The sequence below is a fragment of the Rosa chinensis genome, chromosome 6 (genome assembly GCF_002994745.2).
Source record: "Rosa chinensis cultivar Old Blush chromosome 6, RchiOBHm-V2, whole genome shotgun sequence".
NCBI lineage: Eukaryota > Viridiplantae > Streptophyta > Magnoliopsida > Rosales > Rosaceae > Rosa > Rosa chinensis.
In genome coordinates, this window is record NC_037093.1 from 30,632,887 (window position 1) to 30,656,360 (window position 23,474).

At 38.9% G+C, this 23,474-nt stretch overlaps 1 protein-coding gene and 1 long non-coding RNA gene across 3 annotated transcripts; both read left to right on the forward strand.

Moving 5' to 3' along the window:
• Nucleotides 1–219: 219 nt before the first annotated feature.
• On the forward strand, nucleotides 220–1,331 carry LOC112174716 (CDPK-related kinase 1-like). The gene is made up of 4 exons (XM_040508512.1): nucleotides 220–625; nucleotides 859–900; nucleotides 994–1,102; nucleotides 1,254–1,331. Exons 1-4 carry the CDS (start codon nucleotides 495–497, stop codon nucleotides 1,329–1,331), a joined length of 360 nt encoding a protein of 119 aa, XP_040364446.1. The 5' UTR covers nucleotides 220–494.
• A 2,192-nt stretch (nucleotides 1,332–3,523) lies between these two features.
• Nucleotides 3,524–4,483, forward strand: LOC112174555. Of its 2 annotated transcripts, XR_005802109.1 has the most exons (3): nucleotides 3,524–3,886; nucleotides 4,015–4,107; nucleotides 4,193–4,483. It is a non-coding gene; the product is annotated as an uncharacterized LOC112174555 (long non-coding RNA). The 2 variants fall into 2 exon arrangements; XR_002926072.2 differs by having other exon boundaries at nucleotides 3,531–4,107.
• The last annotated feature ends 18,991 nt before the right edge of the window (nucleotides 4,484–23,474 follow it).

The following is a 23,474-nucleotide window of genomic DNA, read 5'->3' on the forward strand; positions in this document are numbered from 1 at the left end:
CCATCGTTATGCTTCTGCTCTTCTTCGAGGTCATACCACAGCATCCCTTATTCCTCTTTTCCCTTTGTTTTCCTCTCTCTCTCTCCCCCTATAATCAAAAAGGGGTTCTGAAACGCATCGAGCCTTCCTCATCGCCTCCGACTCTCCGATCCCTCTTCGACTTGTTTTATGAGGTACCTTTTCTTTCTTTGCATTTGCTTTGCGATCTCTTTGCCTTTGCTTCCTTTTCTATTATGTAAAGTTTGCTCCTTTTGATTACATGTTATTGGGTCACAGATCTGGTCCTTTATCTAATTGGATTCTTTCAACTATTTGGAGGGAAATTTTGATTGTTTCTCTTGATGGGTTTTGCTTGTATCAGATTATTGGTTCAATTTATTGATCTTATCTTGCTGTATCCTATCTAATTTAGCTCTTTGAAGTCGTATTATATGGTCATCACACAAGTTTTTGTTTGAAGTCGTATTGGTTACTAATTAAGTGATTCTTTGCATATGACAACAGCAATAGCTATTGAAGATGTCCTTAGAGAGGTAAAAATACTGAAAGCATTATCTAGACATAAGAATCTGGTCAGATTTTATGATGCATTTGAGGATGCCAATAATGTCTACATAGTCATGGAGTACATGTAATTTTTCTTTTAGTCTTATTCCTTCACACCAATTTATAGGAGTCAGCCTTGTTGGGACATCATTTGTATTGTTGTTTATGGTTTAGTTTTATGAACACACACACACACACGCACACACACATATATTAAGCCTAGTCTTAGAACTGAGAAGAATGAACACTTTTGTTGGCAGAAAAACCTGTTTTGAAATTTGATATGATTTCTCTCATTTCTTTCACTTTCAGGTTGTGTAAAGGTGGAGAACTACTGGATAAAATTTTGTCCAGGTAGATTTATATTCTTTATATTGAAACTTGTGGTTGGGCACTTTCAGATTTATGATTTCAGTTTGATTTATTCTCAGTAACTCCTTGTGGCAGGGGTGGAAGATACACAGAAGAAGATGCTAAAGTTATTGTTATGCAAATTTTAAGTGTTATTGCCTATTGTCATCTTCAAGATGTTGTGCATTGTGATCTAAAGCCAGAGGTACAACTAAATTCAGAGTTTCTACTTTCCGCTACTTTCTTGTATTTGGATGGAATAGTATTGAAAGTCCCCTCCACATGTAGTTTGTTTACATCTTCAGTTCTCGTCCGAACCTATTACCAATAACTCTTTTCATATGACTGCTTGGCAGAATTTTCTTTTTGCCACAAGAGAAGAGGATGCTTCAGTGAGGGTTATTGATTTTGGTCTCTCCGATTTTATAAGGTAATGCTTTCACATACTATTTTTCTTGGCTTCAAGAATGTGTTACTGCACTTTGATTCATGCCTTGGACTTCTTTTGTAATAGGCTCATAGCTTCTTGCTTATATTAGTTGTGGTTGTAGTGTTTTTTTTTTTCCTTTAAAGGTAATTCCATTCATGACCCCTCTTTTGGATCCAATTGGTATTGTCTTGCATTAAAGTTTTGATTTTTGGATTTTGATCCGGTTCAGATCGTGTGATTTTGTGGTCTTATTATGATCTTATTGGATGGTAGATTTGTATTATTATGATGCTTCTGTACTCTTTTTTTTGGAGTTGTGGACTTTATCCTTTGAAACATACAAAGTCGTGGGTTCATTGTCTTCTTCAGCATGAATTAGGAACTCATGAATTCTCTGCATATATAATACATTGCTGAGATGTAGGTCTTTTCTGTTTGCTTTGATTATGTAGGGTACTCACTATGATTCCTCTGTTGCAATTGTTTTGCTTCTCAGGGAGAACATTCCTGCAGTGTTACATGGGCTCTAAGTAACTGTGATCATTAAAATAAGCAACTGTGATCATGAAATATTGAAACTGTGATCAACTGCAGTGTTACAAGTGAGGAACATTTGATCATGAAATATTAAAATTAAGTTACAAGTGTAACATTTGATCATGGATATCAAACATTCCTGCAGTGTTACAAGTGAGGAACATTTCATTAAAATAAGTTGATAGTAATGAATGTTTAATTATTCAGTATAATTAGGATTTCTATGTTTTCATAATAGTACCAAATGTTTCATGGTTTAACATCTATCGACTGCTTTGTTGTGTTTAAAAATAAAAAAAAAAACAGATCTGCAGGTCCGTATCATACTGTGATTATCTTATCAAGTCTACCTAAGCAGCTAATGAGTCCTAAAGAGTAAGAGGCAATTGAGAAAAAAAACTCTCAAAGAATTAAACATCTTGGATCCAGCCATATAGAAGGTAAACAATGTAGATAGTCAATTACTTGATTCACAACTAGCTATAGAACTCATTCAACAATTTATTCACAACATGAATTACTTTTAACTATATTTTTTTCATCAGCAGTGTATTTACATCCATAAATATATCCACAGTAAACAATTTATTCACAACATGAATTACTTTCAACTACATTTTTTTCATTCACAATGTATTTACATCTCTAAATATATCAACAGTAAACATATTCTGCCTTACATCTCAGGACAAGCTGTTCTATTGCAAAGCTACATTAACCAAGTTTGTGCCAGAAGATGGGTGGTTCTATGCAGCCTACCCCTGCTCGAAGCAAATGAGGAAAAAGCCACTGAGTCAACTAATAATCTGCCCAGATTATGATATGCAGCAGCCACATTACAGGTAGCACATCCCAAACTTTAAATCACCAACTTTAAATTTAAAAGTACTATGTGTTTCTATATATAAACCACAAATAGTTTGTTTGAAAAAATATGCTTCTGATTTATAAACTATCTGAAAAGGGAGCCAAAATTGGAAGGCCAATATTTGCCATTCAGTTATCTATTGTAGTACATCCTGTGGCTACATATCCATAAAGTTTTGAAAACTACAATTCTTCTCTGAACTATTTTTTCAGACATAAATGGTTCAGTTGCAGTGATGTATATAAAGTTGGAGATGCATTCCCCCTAGGAATCTATGATGTATATTTCAGCTGACCATGTGTGATGTACTTACCATCAGATATCAACTGCCTTAATGATATGTGTACTTGAAAATTCTGTACTATCTATCTATTTTTGCTGTACTTCACCTGCTCTTTTACTTTGATTATACAGCTTAAACAATAGAATGTTGAAACAAATAATCGGATCTGCAAAATTGTTCAGATCATTGAGACATAGCATGATTCATCTGATGTGCCATACTTGGATTTCCAGCTGTTTATTTACCTGGGATATTAATGCAGGGTAGTACTGCATATTTATGATCTAAAATCGTGGTTTTATATTTCAGCTCAACTGTTAGCCCTTATATATAATGACTAATTAGTTGGTGAAAGTGAATGATCACGATAACTGATCCAGCCAACTAGCTCTCCAATGACATGTTAAACTTGAAAAATATTGGATATTCAACCTTCTATAATTTTCGATCATTCTCTCATTCTATTTCACCACTATACCTCTGTGTCATCCCCAACATCATTGTTCTGTTCATTTTTTTTGTTTTGTTTCAAAAGAATGTTACAAGTGTTACACTGCAGTGTTACAGTTGAAATATTAAAATAAGCAACTGTGATCATGAAATATTGAAATTAAGCAACTGTGATCAACTGCGATATATTTGATATCCATATACTTATTTGCTGGTCAGTGATCCTGATCAACTGTATTAAATACTTTCAAGGTGCATAAGTGAAAAGAGGGGTGGAGATTTTAATTATGGTTTTAATAGACTTCTAGAGAGAGATATATCTATTTGAGTAAAATAATAAGGGATGTTGATTGGACTTTGGGTTTGGTATAAGCACAAGGCTGAGAAAGAAAAAAGAACAAAGAAAACAATTAATCACAAGGTCGTAAGAACTTACATCCTTCTTTGTTTGCAGTGTGTTAAAATTACTTATGTATTGATTGTTCATCTTATATTTTGTTCTCTTTTACACTTGGCACATGATTTTGACAAAATACTTTATATTTCCAGAAAATATGAGGAGATCTGTGCACCCATGGTTGAAGAATTTTGTTACATTACTTATAGGGTCCCTTATTGATAACACATGTTTTAAGGAAAGAGGTAAGGCTTTATCCTACTTTGAGTGAACTGTGGGATTTTACCCAATGATTGTGACTTATATGTTGTTTTATACATTTCGATCTAGTGGGCAGTAAAGGCGCGCAAATCATATAGCCAAAATGATATTGACGAGGTGTGCATTGAAGTGGCTGATTATATACAGAGTTTGGTGTAAGACTTTTAGCTTCCATGATTTTGAGTAAGGCTAGTTTTTGCTTTGAAGCAAAGTTTGGTGTAGAACATACTTTTGTAGTTGGTTGCTAATATGTTTCTAAGCTAGCCTTTGTAGGTTTTGGGTTTTATTTTGTGAATTATGTTGAATCATGAATTTGGAAAGAAAATTAATGGAAAGCTCCAATTTTTGGGTGATGAGAAATGTATTTCTTTTTCCAGCAACTAGATGAAATCGACGTCCTATGATTATCAATATATCGAATTGTAACTCAAAACCGATATAATCAAAACTACTACATATCGATTTCTCAATTTCTAATCACCAAACCGTAATCTATTATGAACATACAAATCACCTACCACGGAGCAAACCGATGTGTGGTCAAAAGGTGAACATCGGTTTTGGAAAGCAAAACTGAGGTCTTCAATGAACTAACACATCAGTTTGAATAAAAAAAGCTGATGTACATAATACCATTGAACATCGGTTTACTTAATTGGAAACGATGTTTTGTCTTAAAGGAAACATCATTTCTGAATAAAAAAAACAATGTAGAATAAAGATACAGACATCATTCCTAGGAAAATAATGTGGCAACCTACATGTAAAAATGGCCACGAACAAACAATACTCATGGGAACCGATGTCTACAAGTGTACTGGACATCGCTTCTGGAATAGAAATCGATGCAAATGTTCAAGTAGGTATTGTTTGACATATACTTTTTTAAGCATAAAATGTGAAAATATGAAGAATTAGACATACCTAACATACAAAAATATAATAATTATAATGATTATACATCGATTTGTTTTTTAGAATCGATGTTGGTTGTTGTCTGGGACATCGGTTGAAAACGCGCTTATACTGATGTCTATACTTTTCTCTACACCCACTAAGACATCGGTCGAAAATTAGTTTAACATCGGTCCAGAACCGATGTCTATAAACAAAATTCTAGTAGTGCATTCATAGAGACGTTCTACTGAAGTTATTTGTGTTAGACTTAAAGAGAAAGTTTGGTTTCTCTTCTTGGTTACCACTCATGTTTAAGGTTCAAATTTCCTAGTAATTCTTTACTCTCATTGAATGGAAATTTGGTGTGGACATCAAATTATATTTCGGTGATTTTGAAAATTAAGCAATTATTGCATGGTTGCAATGGAGTTGTTATTTAGCAAGTTGCTTACCGAAAGGAAACATGGTTCCCGGGGAAAAGTGTATCCTATGGAAAGTATAATAGGAACACTGAATAATTTGATAAAAATAGCTCCGAAATTGGAGTACGTGACTAGTGAAAGCAAAAAGGGTGGAAGTCCTATGAATGTTATTGAGTTGTGCAAGTTGATACGTGATGTAGAATTCCACGCGAATTGTTTGCAAACAATTCTTGAAAAAATTGTAAGTTGGAATATTGACTATTCAATTGTTGCAATAAGTTTGATAAGTGGACTTACAACTATTTGCAGTATGTTGTTGTTAAGATTAGTGGATGACTATGCGTTAGTCCCTAGTTTATTCAAAAGGCTTATTGAATTATTCAAAATGCTGAAATAATGGTGTCGTTGTCTATGGAATTGAGCTCAGAGAAGTTGGATGAGATCAAATGTATGCATATACACAAACAATGTGATTGAGAACAAGAAATGCAATTTGCGAAAAAAAAGTAGTTAAAGAGTTTAAGAAGGTCATCCTCATGAGTGAAGTAAGATAAACCATGTAAAAAGTGGATGATCGAAAAGTATAACGGGAAAGTAAGACTATGTCTTGGGCACACTCGAGTTCGAGGTGAAAAGAAGTAACATCTCTCATGTCATGCATTGAGCAAATTTGGAGGCGAAATTTATTTTGAAGGGGATAGAGTGTGAGGCCCCAAATTTTTAAAAATCTTTTGGGATGATTTTTCATCAATAAGACTATTTGAAAGTAGCGCCACGTCAGCTCTATTGTGTCATCCAACCAATTAAAAAGCTCCAAAATCAATCCCTAATATTTTGTTGCTGATTTTCCCATGATTTAATCTGATTCTATTCACAATTTTCAGCCAAATATCTAGGCATAAACTTAGACAATGTATCCGGACGCATTTTGAACCTTTTCTCCCTTAAATCTCTCCATGGCTTTATCCTTAACATCCTCCCCTTGATTTTCTCTTGATTTTCACATTAAAACTGCATATTTTAATTCTTTAATTTCGGCCAACATATCTTGAGGGAATTGAGGAATGAATCTGGACATGTTTTGAGCCTTTTCTTGTTGCACAATCCCATGAAACTCTCCCAAAATTTTCTCAACGTAATCTCCTTGATTCTCTCCTTGATTTTCACATTATCTCCATCTTTTCCCATGCAAAAATCAGATTTAATCTTCCATAATATCTCCCACGTCATCTTCAAGCCATGTGGTCTCCTAATGCCTTCAAGTTTCCTAGCCTCATCAGGATTCCTGTGTTGACTGGGATTCCAAGTCGGACTAGGAAAACTTAATTTCTTCATTTCAGCTTATTTTTGCACCCCTTGTGCCTTGCTTTTGTCATCTCCAATGTCTCACATCCTTCATATGTCTTTAAGCTCTTTTCCTTGTCATTTATTCCAATGTACTTAGAAAAATAAAAACTAAATTAAAAATGATTAAGTAAAGGAAATAACTAAGAAAAATATGAGGAAATAATTATTAAAACGTCGCATAAAAATCTCCTATCATCGTGGTGAAATGCAGCTGACAACGCTCAAAGCAAGCGCGCAATTTAACCCTGCAAAATGTAGTTGTCAGTATAGAATAAGTAGGGATCGTTCTATCTGGAGATTAAGTGTACACCTGTAATTGCAAAAGCAAGGAAATAATTAATAAAAAGTAGAAAATATTACTTACAAAAATAAGACAAAGAATAGAAATATATACAAGTTAATGTGAAAACGGGGTTTTAGGATTTTTAAATAAAAAATTAAAATAAATAAATAAAACAAAGAAAATGTAAAAATACATATACAAGGGTGGAACGCAAAGAATAAAGATCAAAATCACATCGATATGCAAGAAATCCAATTACAAATCCTATAGTTGATTTTCTATATCATGAGAAAAAAGTTGACCATGTGAAACATTAGATGTCACCCCCCTGATTTTACACAAATGAAAATCGATATATATAATCCCATAATTATACATGCGTGAATGTTCAGTCATCAATACAAATACCTGGAACATCTTTCCATTAGAACAAGTACATAATGATGCCCTGAGACCATCTGAGTTAATATGCACTCGCTCCATAGAGTCATATATTACACAAATTTACGAATTAAGTTGTCATCACAAAATAAAGCGTAAATGCTCCTCAAAGCTTACTACATAGCAGAAGTCATAACAATGGCAAAACCAACAAAATTTGCTTCCTACCCGTTCAGCTGCCAACAAGCTACCTCTGCTTTAGCCACGATTTTCCTGACCTGCAGGATTAACCCCTACACCAAAAGAATGGTGCACCGGGTTTCCACACAACAAAACCCGGTAAGCTTATGAAAGCTCGTATGAGTAACTCATGAACATCAATCAACAACTCACATCAATCTACTTAAGGAAACATGCAGCCATGATTCCTTCTAACATTCCATATCCTTTCCAAAGAAAGGACAACATGAGTCACCGCTATGACCATGCTCTATTTGCTAACTTAACCATCAAGTAGCAATTCAAGTCTCATCTAAACAATTAAAGGAGAATGCCGTCGGAACTCTCCTTTAAGCTGCATACCTATGAGTCTCAAGCAACCTCGACCGTTACTCCCATAAGCTATCATGGCAGATAAACTAGAACTCTATTGAAATTGTAACCACTCATCCTACCAAGGACGTGATTACCTATTTCCTGCCTTGATCACCATCTGCGATCTATCACCATCTGTGACATATGATTTCAGACTCCGTCTGGTCATGAAATCAACATCAAGGTAGCCATCTGCAACCTGTCACCATCTGTGACGTATGATCTTTAGACCCCATCTGGTCTCAGCTCAACCATTGATCACCATCTATCACCATCTGTGACTCATGATTTTCAGACCCCATCTGGTCATGAAATCGACCATCAAGGTCACCGTCTGCAACCTGTCACTATCTATGATCTTAAGGTCAACGTTAAGTAAGTCGCATCCGACCTAAAAACGTTACAAACATCTAGTTTCGGCTTTCCTAATCCCTGCTCACCATCTGTGACCCTTGATACAAAAACCAATACATCTAAAATGAGTCACGCTTGACTCAAAATGTAACATCAAGCTCAATACCTTCCAAACAATAGAAAACATCTTTTTCTATAATATTATTTCCTGAAAAGTCGCATTCAACAATAATATGAACACCATCATGCATATTATTATTCATCACAATCATCCACAAGGATATATATATTTCATCTAAATATATATATGTAGTCATTCGCTCAGGAATGCCTACTAATACAAACTATAATTTGCAGTTAATTAATTAACGCCAAAACAATAATGGTACTTCTGTTCATAAAGATCCTTGTGAGATTTACTCACCTCGAAACTCCTGCTGCGTCTTCAACAAAACACAAAGCCACCAATTCACAAATAATCGTCCACTATACTTCGTCAAGTACCTATTCACATACGTTTCCAATTTAGTGACGATTAACATTTGATTTAAGTTCGAAACCCTCTGTTTTGAACTAAAACCCACAAAGTGGGGCCAATCGAGGTAAAACCACATCCGAGACCTCCCAAGGTCTCCGGAATACGCCCACGATCGATGTGACCAAACCACAAGTCAATCGGACGCTCGAATCCTCACGGATCGAATAAATCGATCGGTATGAAACTGTAAAAATCATAACAATTTCATACGAACTCCAAAATTTGCATATTATATATCGAAACGCTCGTATCAACGACTAGAACATATATAATACCACAAACAGTCCCTTACATGGCCGGAACACTGCCGGAACGCCGCCACAGGCGGTGGCGCACAGCCGCCGGCCAAAACTAAATATTTCACAAAACTCCCAACATCAAAAAGCTTCATCTAAGCATGCTTGTGAACTTTCATAACTGGATCGAAGTCAGAAAACAAGCTTAAGGGATCGAAAACTACCTCACAAGCCGTGAACAGTAATCCAATCCGAGTTTATCCGATTTCCACGTAAATCGATCGAAACAACTACCATAGATCGATCAGGAAGCCTATTCTGAACTCAACCAAGGAATCGTTGAAGCCATGAAGTCGCCGGAGTTGTGTTTTCCGGCCGGGTCCGAAAACGCTAACTGTACAGCCTTGAAGCGCCGTACACGGTGGATCTCGTCGCTAGAGAACACCACAGGGACAACCAGACGGCGGAGACGATCCTGTCTGGAAAGTTTCGTCGCCGGAGATGGCCGGAGCTCGCCGGAAAAGTCGGGTCGGAATGCCGGGTTCGGGTCGGGTCAGTCGAAAATCTTCGACTCTGTGGGCGCGGACGAGACAGAAGAGAGAGAGAGGATGGCTTCCGGAAAAGGAAATGAGGAAAATGAAAATATTTTCTGATTTTTCCTTTATATACTAAAACGGAAACTTTTTCCAATAGCCATAACTTCCTCATACGAACTCCGATTTACGCGTTCCGCATGTCCACGAACTCGTATCGACGCGCTCTACGACTTTCGTGAAGGAAGTTTTCCGAGAATCCCAACACATAAAAAGTCAAACTTCACACGACCCCCCCTAAACTGTGAAATTCAAATATTTATACGTACGAAAATCATTCCACTCCACATACAACCTACGAATAAAGCATAATAACAAATACTCGTACAACTGGTCCATTATTAAATACCAAATTTAAATAACAGAAAACCAGGTCATCACAGTCTACCCTCCTTAAAGGAATTTCGTCCCGAAATTCACGCTTGCTCATCAACAAACAACTGTGGCTACTTCGCTCTCATATCTGACTCCAACTCCCAAGAAGCATCACCCTCGTCATGGTGACTCCACAATACCTTGACCAAGTCAACTTCCTTCCTTCGAAGTTGCTTTGTTGACCTATCCAGAATACGAACAGGTTCAACAACAAAGGTCGTATCCGCATGCACCTCAATCGTACCATAATCAATCACATGTGACTCATCCTGAACATACTTCCTCAACATAGACACATGGAAAACATTATGCACGCCAGACATAGTAGGAGGCAAGGCAAGCCTATAAGCCAAATCTCCTACCCTTTCCAGAATTTCAAAAGGTCCGACAAACCTTGGTGATAACTTCCCTTTCTTGCCAAATCTCACCACACCCTTCATGGGTGAGACCTTCAAGAATACATGATCACCCTCATTAAACTCAACCTGTCTCCTTTTCAAATCTGCATAACTCTTCTGTCTACTCTATGCTGTTCGAATCCTGTCCCTGATAACTGAAATCTTATCAGAGGTCTCCTGGACAATCTCAGGACCCAATAACACCTTATCTCCTGCCTCTGCCCAGCAGATCGGAGATCTACATGGCCTACCATACAGGGCCTCATATGGTGCCATGCCAATACTGGAGTGATAACTATTTTTGTAGGAGAATTCAATTAACGGCAGATGATCCTCCCAGCTTCCCTTGAAGTCCAACACACAGGCTCTCAACATATCCTCCAACACCTGATTCACTCGCTCAGTCTGCCCATCAGTCTGAGGGTGAAATGCCGTACTCATATATAAATCAGTTCCCATGGCCTTTTGGAAACCGCTCCAAAATTTTGAAGTAAACCGAGCATCACGATCAGAAACAATTGACACAGGCACACCATGAAGTTTCACGATTACCTCGATGTAAAGCTCGCACAACATGTCAACCGAATACATCATTGACACCGGAAGAAAGTGCGCTGATTTCGTCAAACGATCCACGATCACCCACACTGCATCATGACTTCGTTTGGACCTAGGCAGTCCAGTGACAAAATCCATTGAGATCTGCTCCCACTTCCATACGGGAATAGGTAACGGCTTTAACATACCTGCAGGTCTCTGATGCTCAGCCTTCACACGTTGGCAAGTAAGACACTTGGAGACATACTCTGCCACATCCCTTTTCATTCTATTCCACCAGAATTGCCTTCGCAAATCCCGATACATCTTAGTGCTTCCAGGGTGCACAGTATACCGCGATCGATGTCCCTCACGAAGAATTTCTCCCTTGAGGTCAACACGATCCGGAACATACAACCTATGATTCATCCGCAACCCACCATCTATTCCCACCGACCACTCTGATGGAACGCCAATTGACGAATCCGCAGCTAACTCTGCCAATTTCGCACGTGAGAACTCATCCTCTGTCTGACCTTGAATGATCTTGGAAATCAAGGTAGGCCGTACCGTGATACTTCCAAGGAAACTTCCATTCTCAACTCTTGCTTGTACAAGGTCAAACTCAGATGCAGTCTCCAACATAAGCCATTCCTGAACCATAATAGAAGCAACAATACCTCTGGGCTTCCTACTCAAAGCATCCGCCACAACATTGGCCTTTCCTGGATGATACTCCAAGGTGAAATCATAGTCCTTCATGAGCTCCATCCACCTTCTCTGTCTCATGTTCAACTCCTTCTGAGAGAACAGATACTTCAAACTCTTATGATCCGAAAAGAGTTCGAACTTCTCCCCATACAAGTAATGCCTCCAAATCTTCAAGGCAAACACAACTGCAGCCAACTCCAAATCATGAGTGGGGTAATTACGCTCATGCACCTTCAACTGTCTAGAACCATAAGCGACAACACCGCCATGCTGCATCAACACACATCCCAAACCCTGATGAGACGCATCACTATAGATGACTAAACCGCCACCGCTTGTGGGAATAGTCAACACTGGGGCTGTGGTCAATCTAGCCTTCAACTCATTGAATGCTCGCTCACATTCCTCAGTCCACACAAACTGGACATCCTTCCTGGTCAACTTGGTCAAAGCCGAAGCAATGCTAGAAAATCCCTCAATGAATCTCCGGTAATAACCTGCCAAACCCAGAAAACTACGTACCTCAGTAACAGTAGTGGGTTGGCCCCAGTTCATCACTGCCTCAACTTTAGAAGGATCCACGGAGACTCCATCCTTCGAAACTACATGACCAAGGAACTTGATCTCCCTTTGCCAAAATTCGTACTTCTCGAATTTCGCAAACAACTTCTCTTCTCTCAAAAGTTGTAGCACAATCCGCAGATGCTTATCATGATCCTCCAGCGTCTTGGAATAAATCAAGATATCATCCACGAACACCACCACGAACTTATCCAAGTACGGACTGAACATACGGTTCATCAAGTCCATAAAGGCAGCAGGTGCATTGGTTAGACCAAAAGGCATGACAACAAACTCAAAGTGTCCATACCTAGTCCTAAAAGCAGTCTTAGGAACATCATCATCTTTCACCCTCAACTGGTGATATCCGGATCTCAAATCGATCTTCGAAAATACAGCAGCTTCCTTGAGCTGGTCGAACAAGTCATCAATCCTAGGTAAAGGGTACCTATTCTTAATCGTCACCTTGTTCAACTGCCGATAATCCACACACAACCTTAGTGAACCATCCTTCTTCTTCGCAAACACCACAGGTGCACCCCAAGGAGAAGTACTTGGTCTAATGAACCCTTGCTCAAGTAAACCATCAATTTGCTCCTTCAACTCTTTAAGTTCAGTTCGTGCCATCCAAAAAGGTGCCATGGATACAGGTGCAGTACCTGGTATCACATCGATAGCAAAGTCCACTACCCTCCTTGGAGGTAACCCTGGTATTTCCTGAAATACATCACTGTACTCGGAAACCACGGCAATCTCTGCCATAACCACAGTACAACTCACCGTCTCCACATGAGCTAAGAATCCTGCCCTCAAAGCAGTATCTGACCTAAGACACCGATAACGAAACACTGGCTGTCCAGGTATATGAAATGACACTACCATTTCAAAGCAATCAATCATAGCATGATTTGGCCTCAGCCAATCAATCCCCAAAATAACATCATACGTATGATCTGCTAACACAATCAAAGTTGCAGAAAGCTCCCTACCACCGATCACAATCGGACATGCATCACAAAACATATCAAGCTCAAGGGAAACACCAAGTGGGGAAATAACACACAAGGGTCTAGCAAGAGGTCTAGGAGTCAAGCCTAACATATCAACCACAGAGCTAGATATGAAAGAGTGAGACGCTCCCGTATCAAACAACACTTTAGCAAAGAAATCAAATAAGGATAAGGTACCTTCCACTCTGGTATTCTGCTGACCAATAGCAAACACCCTAGCCTGTCCCTGAGGCCGTTGCCTCTGCTGGTTCCCTTGTCCCCTACCCTACTGGGTACAATCCCTTGAGAAGTGCCCCGTCTGGCCACAGGTGAAGCATGCCAAGTTCTTCGGTTTCGTGCAAGCTCGAGCAACATGGCCCATCTCATTGCAATTGAAACACTTCGGGTTCACCACCGGTCTATTAGGTGCAACCCTAGCAGGTGCAGCTGCAGCCTTAGCTGGTGCCTGCTGATTTGTCCTCTGCCTCTTCCAGAATCCACCTCAATTCCCAAATGTTTTACTGCTCCCCGCAGTTGCCTTTCCCTTTCTTTGGAAATCCCTCTCAGCTGATTCCTGTTCCTGGAAAGTCAAGTTCTCCTGCTCAATGGCCATAGCCTTCACGAAAATGAGCTCCACCGTCTTCAGTTCCAGAACAGCGACATCGCGCCGGATCGAAGCATTCAGTCCCCACTGAAACTTCATAGCTAAGCTCTCATCATCCATCTGCCTCACAAAGCGATACAACCTTGAGAACTCAGCCTCGTACTCTCTCACACTTTTAGTCCCTTGGACTAACGAGATAAACTCCCTTTCCAATTGCTCCCTCACTGAAGGCGGAAAGTACTTCTTCCTGAACAATTCCACAAACTCATTCCAGGTCATGGTGGACACATCCATCACCCTCTGTGTGCCATTCCACCATACTCGTGCGTCGCCTTGGAGCATAAATGTGGCAATCTTCCTCTTCTCAATGTCGTCGCAAATGACCATCTCGAAGTAGGTCTTCATGTTCTCGATCCACTGATCTGCCAACATGTGATCCGTACCTCCCTGAAATGGAACTCCTCCCAATCTCGAAATCTCCTTTGCCAACTTAGACAAACGAGTGGGATCTACAACATTTGCAGCCTCCACAACAGGTGGAACAGGCAACTCAACATTGGATGCCTCTACATCATTCTCGAACATCTCCTCAACAGGAGGAGGAATCCTGCCCCTGCCTCTGGGTCTACCTCGACCCCTAGCTCTGCCTCCTTGAGAATCCATCACCTAAGGAGCATAACAACATGTGGTTAATACATGTATAACTCTCAAACACAAGTATAAGTCAATGCTATGACTCGATCAACCACAATACTATGTCAGAGGATACAATTCCATCCCCTACGTCAATCTTGAGTTAAAACTAAAGGTCATCATTCCTTATAAGTCTTTAACTCATAGAAGCTACATCTAGCTCCTACACTTCATCCCCTGCGCCGACACTACCCTGACGACTCGCATCCTATCGCTCATTACATACCCAATGACTATATCAATACCGAAGAGCATCTGATGGGGATCTACTGTAGACGGGCCATCACTCGAGGAGTATTGATTGTGTCACCAAATATGTACCTTACGCTTTGATACCAATCTGTCACGCCCCTAATTTTACACACATGAAAATCGATATATATATAATCCCATAATTATACATGCGTGAATGTTCAGTCATCAATACAAATACCTGGAACATCTTTCCATTAGAACAAGTACATAATGATGCCCTGAGACCATCTGAGTTAATATGCACTCGCTCCATAGAGTCATATATTACACAAATTTACGAATTAAGTTGTCATCACATAATAAAGCGTAAATGCTCCTCAGAGCTTACTACATAGCGGAAGTCATAACAATGGCAAAGCCAACAAAATTTGCTTCCTACCCGTTCAGCTGCCAACAAGCTACCTCTGCTTCAGCCACGATTTTCCTGACCTGCAGGATTAACCCCTACACCAAAAGAATGGTGCACCGGGTTTCCACACAACAAAACCCGGTAAGCTTATGAAAGCTCGTATGAGTAACTCATGAACATCAATCAACAACTCACATCAATCTACTTAAGGAAACATGCAGCCATGATTCCTTCTAACATTCCATATCCTTTCCAAAGAAAGGACAACATGAGTCACCGCTATGACAATGCTCTATTTGCTAACTTAACCATCAAGTAGCAATTCAAGTCTCATCTAGACAATTAAAGGAGAATGCCGTCGGAACTCTCCTTTAAGCTGCATACCTATGAGTCTCAAGCAACCTCGACCGTTACTCCCATAAGCTATCATGGCAGATAAACTAGAACTCTATTGAAATTGTAACCACTCATCCTACCAAGGACGTGATTACCTATTTCCTGCCTTGATCACCATCTGCGATCTATCACCATCTGTGACATATGATTTCAGACTCCGTCTGGTCATGAAATCAACATCAAGGTAGCCATCTGCAACCTGTCACCATCTGTGACGTATGATCTTTAGACCCCATCTGGTCTCAGCTCAACCATTGATCACCATCTATCACCATCTGTGACTCATGATTTTCAGACCCCATCTGGTCATGAAATCGACCATCAAGGTCACCGTCTGCAACCTGTCACTATCTATGATCTTAAGGTCAACGTTAAGTAAGTCGCATCCGACCTAAAAACGTTACAAACATCTAGTTTCGGCTTTCCTAATCCCTGCTCACCATCTGTGACCCTTGATACAAAAACCAATACATCTAAAATGAGTCACGCTTGACTCAAAATGTAACATCAAGCTCAATACCTTCCAAACAATAGAAAACATCTTTTTCTATAATATTATTTCCTGAAAAGTCGCATTCAACAATAATATGAACACCATCATGCATATTAGTATTCATCACAATCATCCACAAGGATATATATATTTCATCTAAATATATATATGTAGTCATTCGCTCAGGAATGCCTACTAATACCAACTATAATTTGCAGTTAATTAATTAACGCCAAAACAATAATGGTACTTCTGTTCATAAAGATCCTTCTGAGATTTACTCACCTCGAAACTCCTGCTGCGTCTTCAACAAAACACAAAGCCGCCAATTCACAAATAATCGTCCACTATACTTCGTCAAGTACCTATTCACATACGTTTCCAATTTAGTGACGATTAACATTTGATTTAAGTTCGAAACCCTCTGTTTTGAACTAAAACCCACAAAGTGGCGCCAATCGAGGCAAAACCACATCCACGACCTCCCAAGGTCTCCGGAATACGCCCACGATCGATGTGACCAAACCACAAGTCGATCGGACGCTCGAATCCTCACGGATCGAATAAATCGATCGGTATGAAACTGTAAAAATCATAACAATTTCATACGAACTCCAAAATTTGCATATTATATATCGAAACGCTCGTATCAACGACTAGAACATATATAATACCACAAACAGTCCCTTACATGGCCGGAACACTGCCGGAACGCCGCCACAGGCGGTGGCGCACCGCCGCCGGCCAAAACTCAATATTTCACAAAACTCCCAACATCAAAAAGCTTCATCTAAGCATGCTTGTGAACTTTCATAACTGGATCGAAGTCAGAAAACAAGCTTAAGGGATCGAAAACTACCTCACAAGCCGTGAACAGTAATCCAATCCGAGTTTATCCGATTTCCACGTAAATCAATCGAAACAACTACCATAGATCGATCAGGAAGCCTATTCTGAACTCAACCAAGGAATCGTTGAAGCCATGAAGTTGCCGGAGTTGTGTTTTCCGGCCGGGTCTGAAAACGCTAACTGTACAGCCTTGAAGCGCCGTACACGGTGGATCTCGTCGCTAGAGAACACCACAGGGACAACCAGACGGCGGAGACGATCCTGTCTGGAAAGTTTCGTCGCCGGAGATGGTCGGAGCTCGCCGGAAAAGTCGGGTCGGAATGCCGGGTTCGGGTCTGGTCAGTCGAAAATCTTCGACTCTAAGGGCGCGGACGAGAGAGAAGAGAGAGAGAGGATGGCTTCCGGAAAAGGAAATGAGGAAAATGAAAATATTTTCTGATTTTTCCTTTATATACTAAAACGGAAACTTTTTCCAATAGCCATAACTTCCTCATACGAACTCCGATTTACGCGTTCCGCATGTCCACGAACTCGTATCGACGCGCTCTACGACTTTCGTGAAGGAAGTTTTCCAAGAATCCCAACATATAAAAAGTCAAACTTCACACGTCCCCCCCTAAACTGTGAAATTCAAATATTTATACGTACGAAAATCATTCCACTCCACATACAACCTACGAATAAAGCATAATAACAAATACTCGTACAACTGGTCCATTATTAAATACCAAATTTAAATAACAGAAAACCAGGTCATCACATTAGAAAACAAACGATTTCTCATATTATACTTTCCTTCAATAATTGATCTAAGTGAAAGCACCTAAATCAATCCTATTGAACATGCAATCATAGTCTAGAAAGCTAGCTACTCAAGAACACATTCAACGCATGAAGAACAAAGAAAGGATGTCAACCAAAGTGCACAACCTAGTATGAAAAAGTCCATCTATTTGCAATCCTCCTTAATTGATTTCGACTTTTGTCCAAAGCCTTTACTACTTATGAAATAGGTTCACAAAACTATTAGGTGAATTGTTTACCTAAATCTAGCTCCAATTACATGCATATATCCTAAGTTGGCCACCAAAAAACATAAACATGCAAAAGTTTTCTGTAATCTAAAATCAATCAAGCAATCTCACATAAACAACTTAGAAATCAACATAAAGAAATCACAACTTTATTTCAAAACATATAAACTTGCATTAAACATTGCCCTTAACGTTATGTTAACTAGAATTCATAACTCTACGAATCAAACAAAGGAAAAGAAAAGAAAGTATGAAATACACCCTGAATGATGAATGACAAAACCTTGAGACGAAGAACTTGAAGTTCCTTAAAGCAAGCAATCTTCTAGGGACGACACAAGGGTGGATGGTGGCTAGGATTTTGATGTATTGCATGACTTTTTCTCCTCCTTGGTTGAGACGCAGAGCTTCTGAAGACTAGAGAATGGAGAGAATTTTTCTGATATTTATTTTATGAGGGAAAGAGGTGGTGTGTTGTGGTATGTCTAAAACGTTTAGCAATGAGGGGTTTATATAGGGGGATGGCCAAGCTTCATGATCCTTCTTTTAATTTTCCAAGGAATTAATTTGATAATGCCACACAGCTTCGACCAATCACAGAATGCCATGTCAGCTTTGTTATGTCATCCAACTTGTCATGCCCTTGATTTTTAACACAAATAAAAATTGATATATAATCTCATAATTATACATGCGCGATGGTTCAGCCATCAATACAAAATACATGGAGACATCTTCCCTTTACAGCAAGTACATATTGATGCCCTGAACCCACAATTCCAAATATTGACCCTCTCCATAGAGTCACATATTACACAACTTAAGAATTAAATTGTCATCACAAAATAAAACGTAAATGCTCCTCAGAGCTTACTACATAGCGAAAGTCATAACAATGGCAAAGCCAACAAAATCTGATTCCTACCCTTTCTGCTGCCAACAAGCTACCTCAGCTCAGCCACGATTACCCTGACCTACAGGATTAACCCATACACCATTAAATAGTGCACCGGGTTTCCACACAACAAAACTCGGTAAGCTTATGAAAGCTCGTATGAGTAACTCATGAACATCAATCAACAACTCACACACATTAGTTTAAGGAAACCATGCAACCATAATTCCTTCTAGCATTACATATCCTTTCCACCGAAAGGACAATATAAGTCACCGCTATGACAATGCTCTATTTGCTAACTTAACCATCAAGAAGCAATTCAAGTATCGTCTAGACAATAAAAGAAGAATACTCTCGGAACTCTCCTTTAACTACGTACTTATGAGTCTCCAGCAACCTCGACCGTTACCCCCATAAGCTATAATGGCAGACATCCTATAGCTCTACTGAAATCGTAACCACTCGTCCGGCCACAAATGTGATTACCATATTCCTGCATTGGTCACCATCTACAACCTGTCACCATCTGTGACATGTGATGTTCAGACCCCGTCTGGTCTTAGAATCAACATTAAGGTGGTCATCTGCGACCTATCACCATCTACGACCTGTCACCATCTTTGACACATGATCTTCAGACCTCGTCTGGTCATGAAATCAAACATCAAGGTCACCGTCTGCAACCTGTCACCATCTGTAACATATGATCTTTAGACCCTGTCTAGTCTTAAAGTCAAACATTAAGTAGGTCACACCTGACCTAGAAACGTTACAAACATCTAGTTTCAGCTTTTCTAATCCCTACTCACCATCTGTGACCCTTGGTACAAAGACCAATACATCTAAAATGAGTCACGCTTGACTCAAAAATGTAACATCAAGCTTAATACTTTTCAAACAATATAAAACATCTTTTTCCACAATACTGTTTCCTGAAAAGTCACATTCAACAATAATATGAACACCATCATGCATATTATGCATCATAATCATCCACAAGGATATATATATTTAACTTAAATATATATATACGTAGTCATTCGCTCAGGAATGCCTACTAATACCAACTATAGTTTGCAGTTAAATAAATAATGCCAAAACAATAATGGTAACTCCGTTCGTACATGAACCTTGTGAGATTACTCACCTCGAAACTCCCGCTGCGCCTTCAATATTTACAACAAAACAGCCAATCCACAAAATAACCGTCCAAGATACTTCGTCAAGTACCTAATCACATACGGTTCTAACTTAATAACGATTCACATTTGATTTAAGTTCGAAACCCCTGTTTTGAACTAAAATCCCCAAAGTGGCGCCAATCGAGGCAAAACCACATCCGAGACCTCCCAAAGTCTCCGGAATACTTCCACGATCGATATGACCAAACCACAAGTCGATCGAACGCTCGAATCCTCACGGATTGAATAAATCGACCGGTATGAAACTGTAAAGATCATAACAATTCCATACGAACTCCAATATTTGCATATGATATATCAAAATGCTTGTATCAACGAGTAGAACATATATAATACCAAAACAGTTCCCTACATGGCCGGAAAGCCACCAGAACGCCGCCACAGGGGTGGTACACCGCTGCGGGCCAAAACACAATATTTCATAAAACTCCCAACATCAAAGCTATTCATCTAAGCGTGCTTGTGAATTTTCATAACTAGCTCGAAGTCAGAAAACAAGCATAAAAGGTCGAAAACTACCTCACAAGCTTTGGATTTTTGCTCAATCCGAGTTTGACCGATTTCCCTGTAAATCAGAGAGCCTTCTCTGAACTCAACCAAGGAAGCTTGAAGCCATGAAGTCGCCAGAGCTGCGTTTTCCGGTCGGGTCCAAAAGCACCAACTACGCCGTACACAGTGGATATCGCCGCTAGAGGATGCCACAGAGACGACCAGATGAAGGAGACGAACCAGCTGACCAAGTTTCACAGCTAGAGATCGCCGGAAACCGTCGGAAGAGTCGGGTCAGGTCGCTGGGTTCCGGTCGAGTCAGGCGGAAAACTTTGATTCTGAAGGTGTCGACTGAGAGAGAAAAAAGAGAGAAAAGATATTTCGGGGAATGGAAATATGAAATTTTGAATGAATTTTCTGACTTTTCTCTATTTATACTAAAACGTAAACTTTTTCCGATAGTCATAACTTTCTCATACGAACTCCAATTTCCCCGTTCCACATGTCCACAAACTCATATCGACGCACTCTACAACTTTCGTGAAGGAAGTTTTCCGAGAATCTCAATGTATAAAAAGTCAAACATCACACGACCCCCTAAACTGTGAAATTCGAATAATTATACGTATGAAAACCATTACACTTCACAAACAACCTACGAATAAAGCACAATAACAATTATTCGTACAACTGGTCCATTATTAACTACCAAAATTAAATAACAGAAATGCAGGTCATCACACAACCAATCAAAAAACTCCAAAATAAGTCCATAATCTTTCAAAATATATTATTGCTGATTTTCCCCAGATTTTATCTGATTTTTCTCTTAATTTTCTGCTAAAATATTCTTGAGTGAAGATATGAATGAATCTGGACTTGTTTTGGACATTTTCTCCCTTAAATCTCTCCTTGACATCATTATCCTTGATCCTCTCTTGATTTTTGACATTAACTCCATGATTTTCTACCCAAATTTACTGTAAAAACATTTTTATCTTCCAGAATATCTCTTTTCACGTCCAAGAATCCAAAATTAATTGGGCTTCTTCCTTTTTGCCGAATTTCTCATTTAATCTAGAGGAATCTTGGGCTTTCTTGTGTCATCTTCAATCCATAAGGCCTCCTAGTGCCTTCAGGACTCCTCTCTTTTCACCATGTGTCTTCATTTCAGCTCATTTCTTTTCCATTTTCTCCAGTGCACCTAAAAATAGAAACTACATTATAACTGATTTATTTAAGGAAATAACTAAGTAAAATATGAGGAAATAACTATTAAAACATCGCATTAAAATGCTCCTATCAATAGCTATGGTGAATTGAATCTCAGTCTGCAAAAGAAGAATTGGTAAGGGTTTGGGTACATTGAATTTGTTTTGCCTTGGACTGTATGTACTAATACGAAGTTGTGATTTATTCGAACTTATGAAATAAAAGTTTGGTTGTACGCTTGAATGCTCTATGGTTATGTCGGAACTTAGCATGAAAACAGGCGTGAAATGACTCATTTCAAATATAGAATTGGTTTTTGTTTAACTAAAGAGGCATATCTGTTATCAATTTGGATATGTTGTATTGCAAGGTGGACAATGATTAGCAAATTAGGTGAGCTCTTTAACGAAGTTGATAATAAGGAAACTAAGGAATTTGAGAATGGAAACTGGTGGTGAATTGGTGACCTTTATGTGATAAAGTGGAATTGGAATGTTTGATTGCGATGAATCAAGTAAATCACAAGTGGAGTACGCTGAAGTTACCATATTCCGGAATGACATTTGAAAATGAAATCATTCGGGAATGGTAATTGTCATTTGCTTCTTAACCTAGAAAATGCTAAATAAAGTGAGTTAAATAAGTCAACCTGATCTACACATGATAAACTTGTGGATAAGTATGATCACCATATCCCAAATAAGCACATAGTATGTCAATTGTGTTATTTGGGAATGGTTACAATTAAATTACTGGTTAAGGATGAGTCGTTGATCTATAACGAAACTAGCAAGTGATTTATGAATTGATAATTTATCAGATTTAGTTTTTGCTAAATGACTCGAGCGTGTGCACTTGGATTTAGACAAAAGATTGAAAGTCGGGAACGAACCCAAATGTGGACGAGCACTCCAATTCTAGGCAGGGTGAGCCGCCTCTATCTTGTTAGTGATTTTGTGTGTGTGTGTGTGTATGCTTATATATATTATGTTGCCTTCAAAAGTGTTTATGGATGCCATAGTCGATGCCTCATCGTTTTTATTGCACTAAACTATTGATTATTGAAATTAAATGAAATTAGACGCTAGACATTGCTTGTTATGATGAGATATGATACGATTGATGTAACCTAAGAGTGATAGGAGCTATGCTTCCTACAGTGTTGAAACTGTGAACCTTCGGAGGGGTGATTATACGCATTTATATGCACGTAATTGTATTTAAAACACTAGAAATAAGTTAATCCTTGAGCCAATTATAATGTAATTAATCCAAATTTATTTATTGTATAGGAAATAAGCGGAATTGGAAATCGAGAGAAAATGGCAGAAAATTGAGCAAAATTTGAGTTTCCGACAAAAGGACAAAATAGTCAATGCGGGTCAAACATGGTCAATACCACTAAGAGAGCAGAATTCATTTGCCTCCGATTGTATGTGCGGACTTGCATGGAGATGAGAAAAGGAACGGAAAGAGAAAAGAAAAGAAAAGAAAAAATTAATAAATGAAGAACTGCCGCACTTACCTTAATTAAGCCATTTGGTTTAATTAACAACCCCATTTGGTTTAATTAAGGAAGCCCATCACGTGGAGACTTCCACTCCTTTTTCTTTCTCATGCGTCAACACACCGTATCATTTTCTCTTCTGTTTGAACCTATG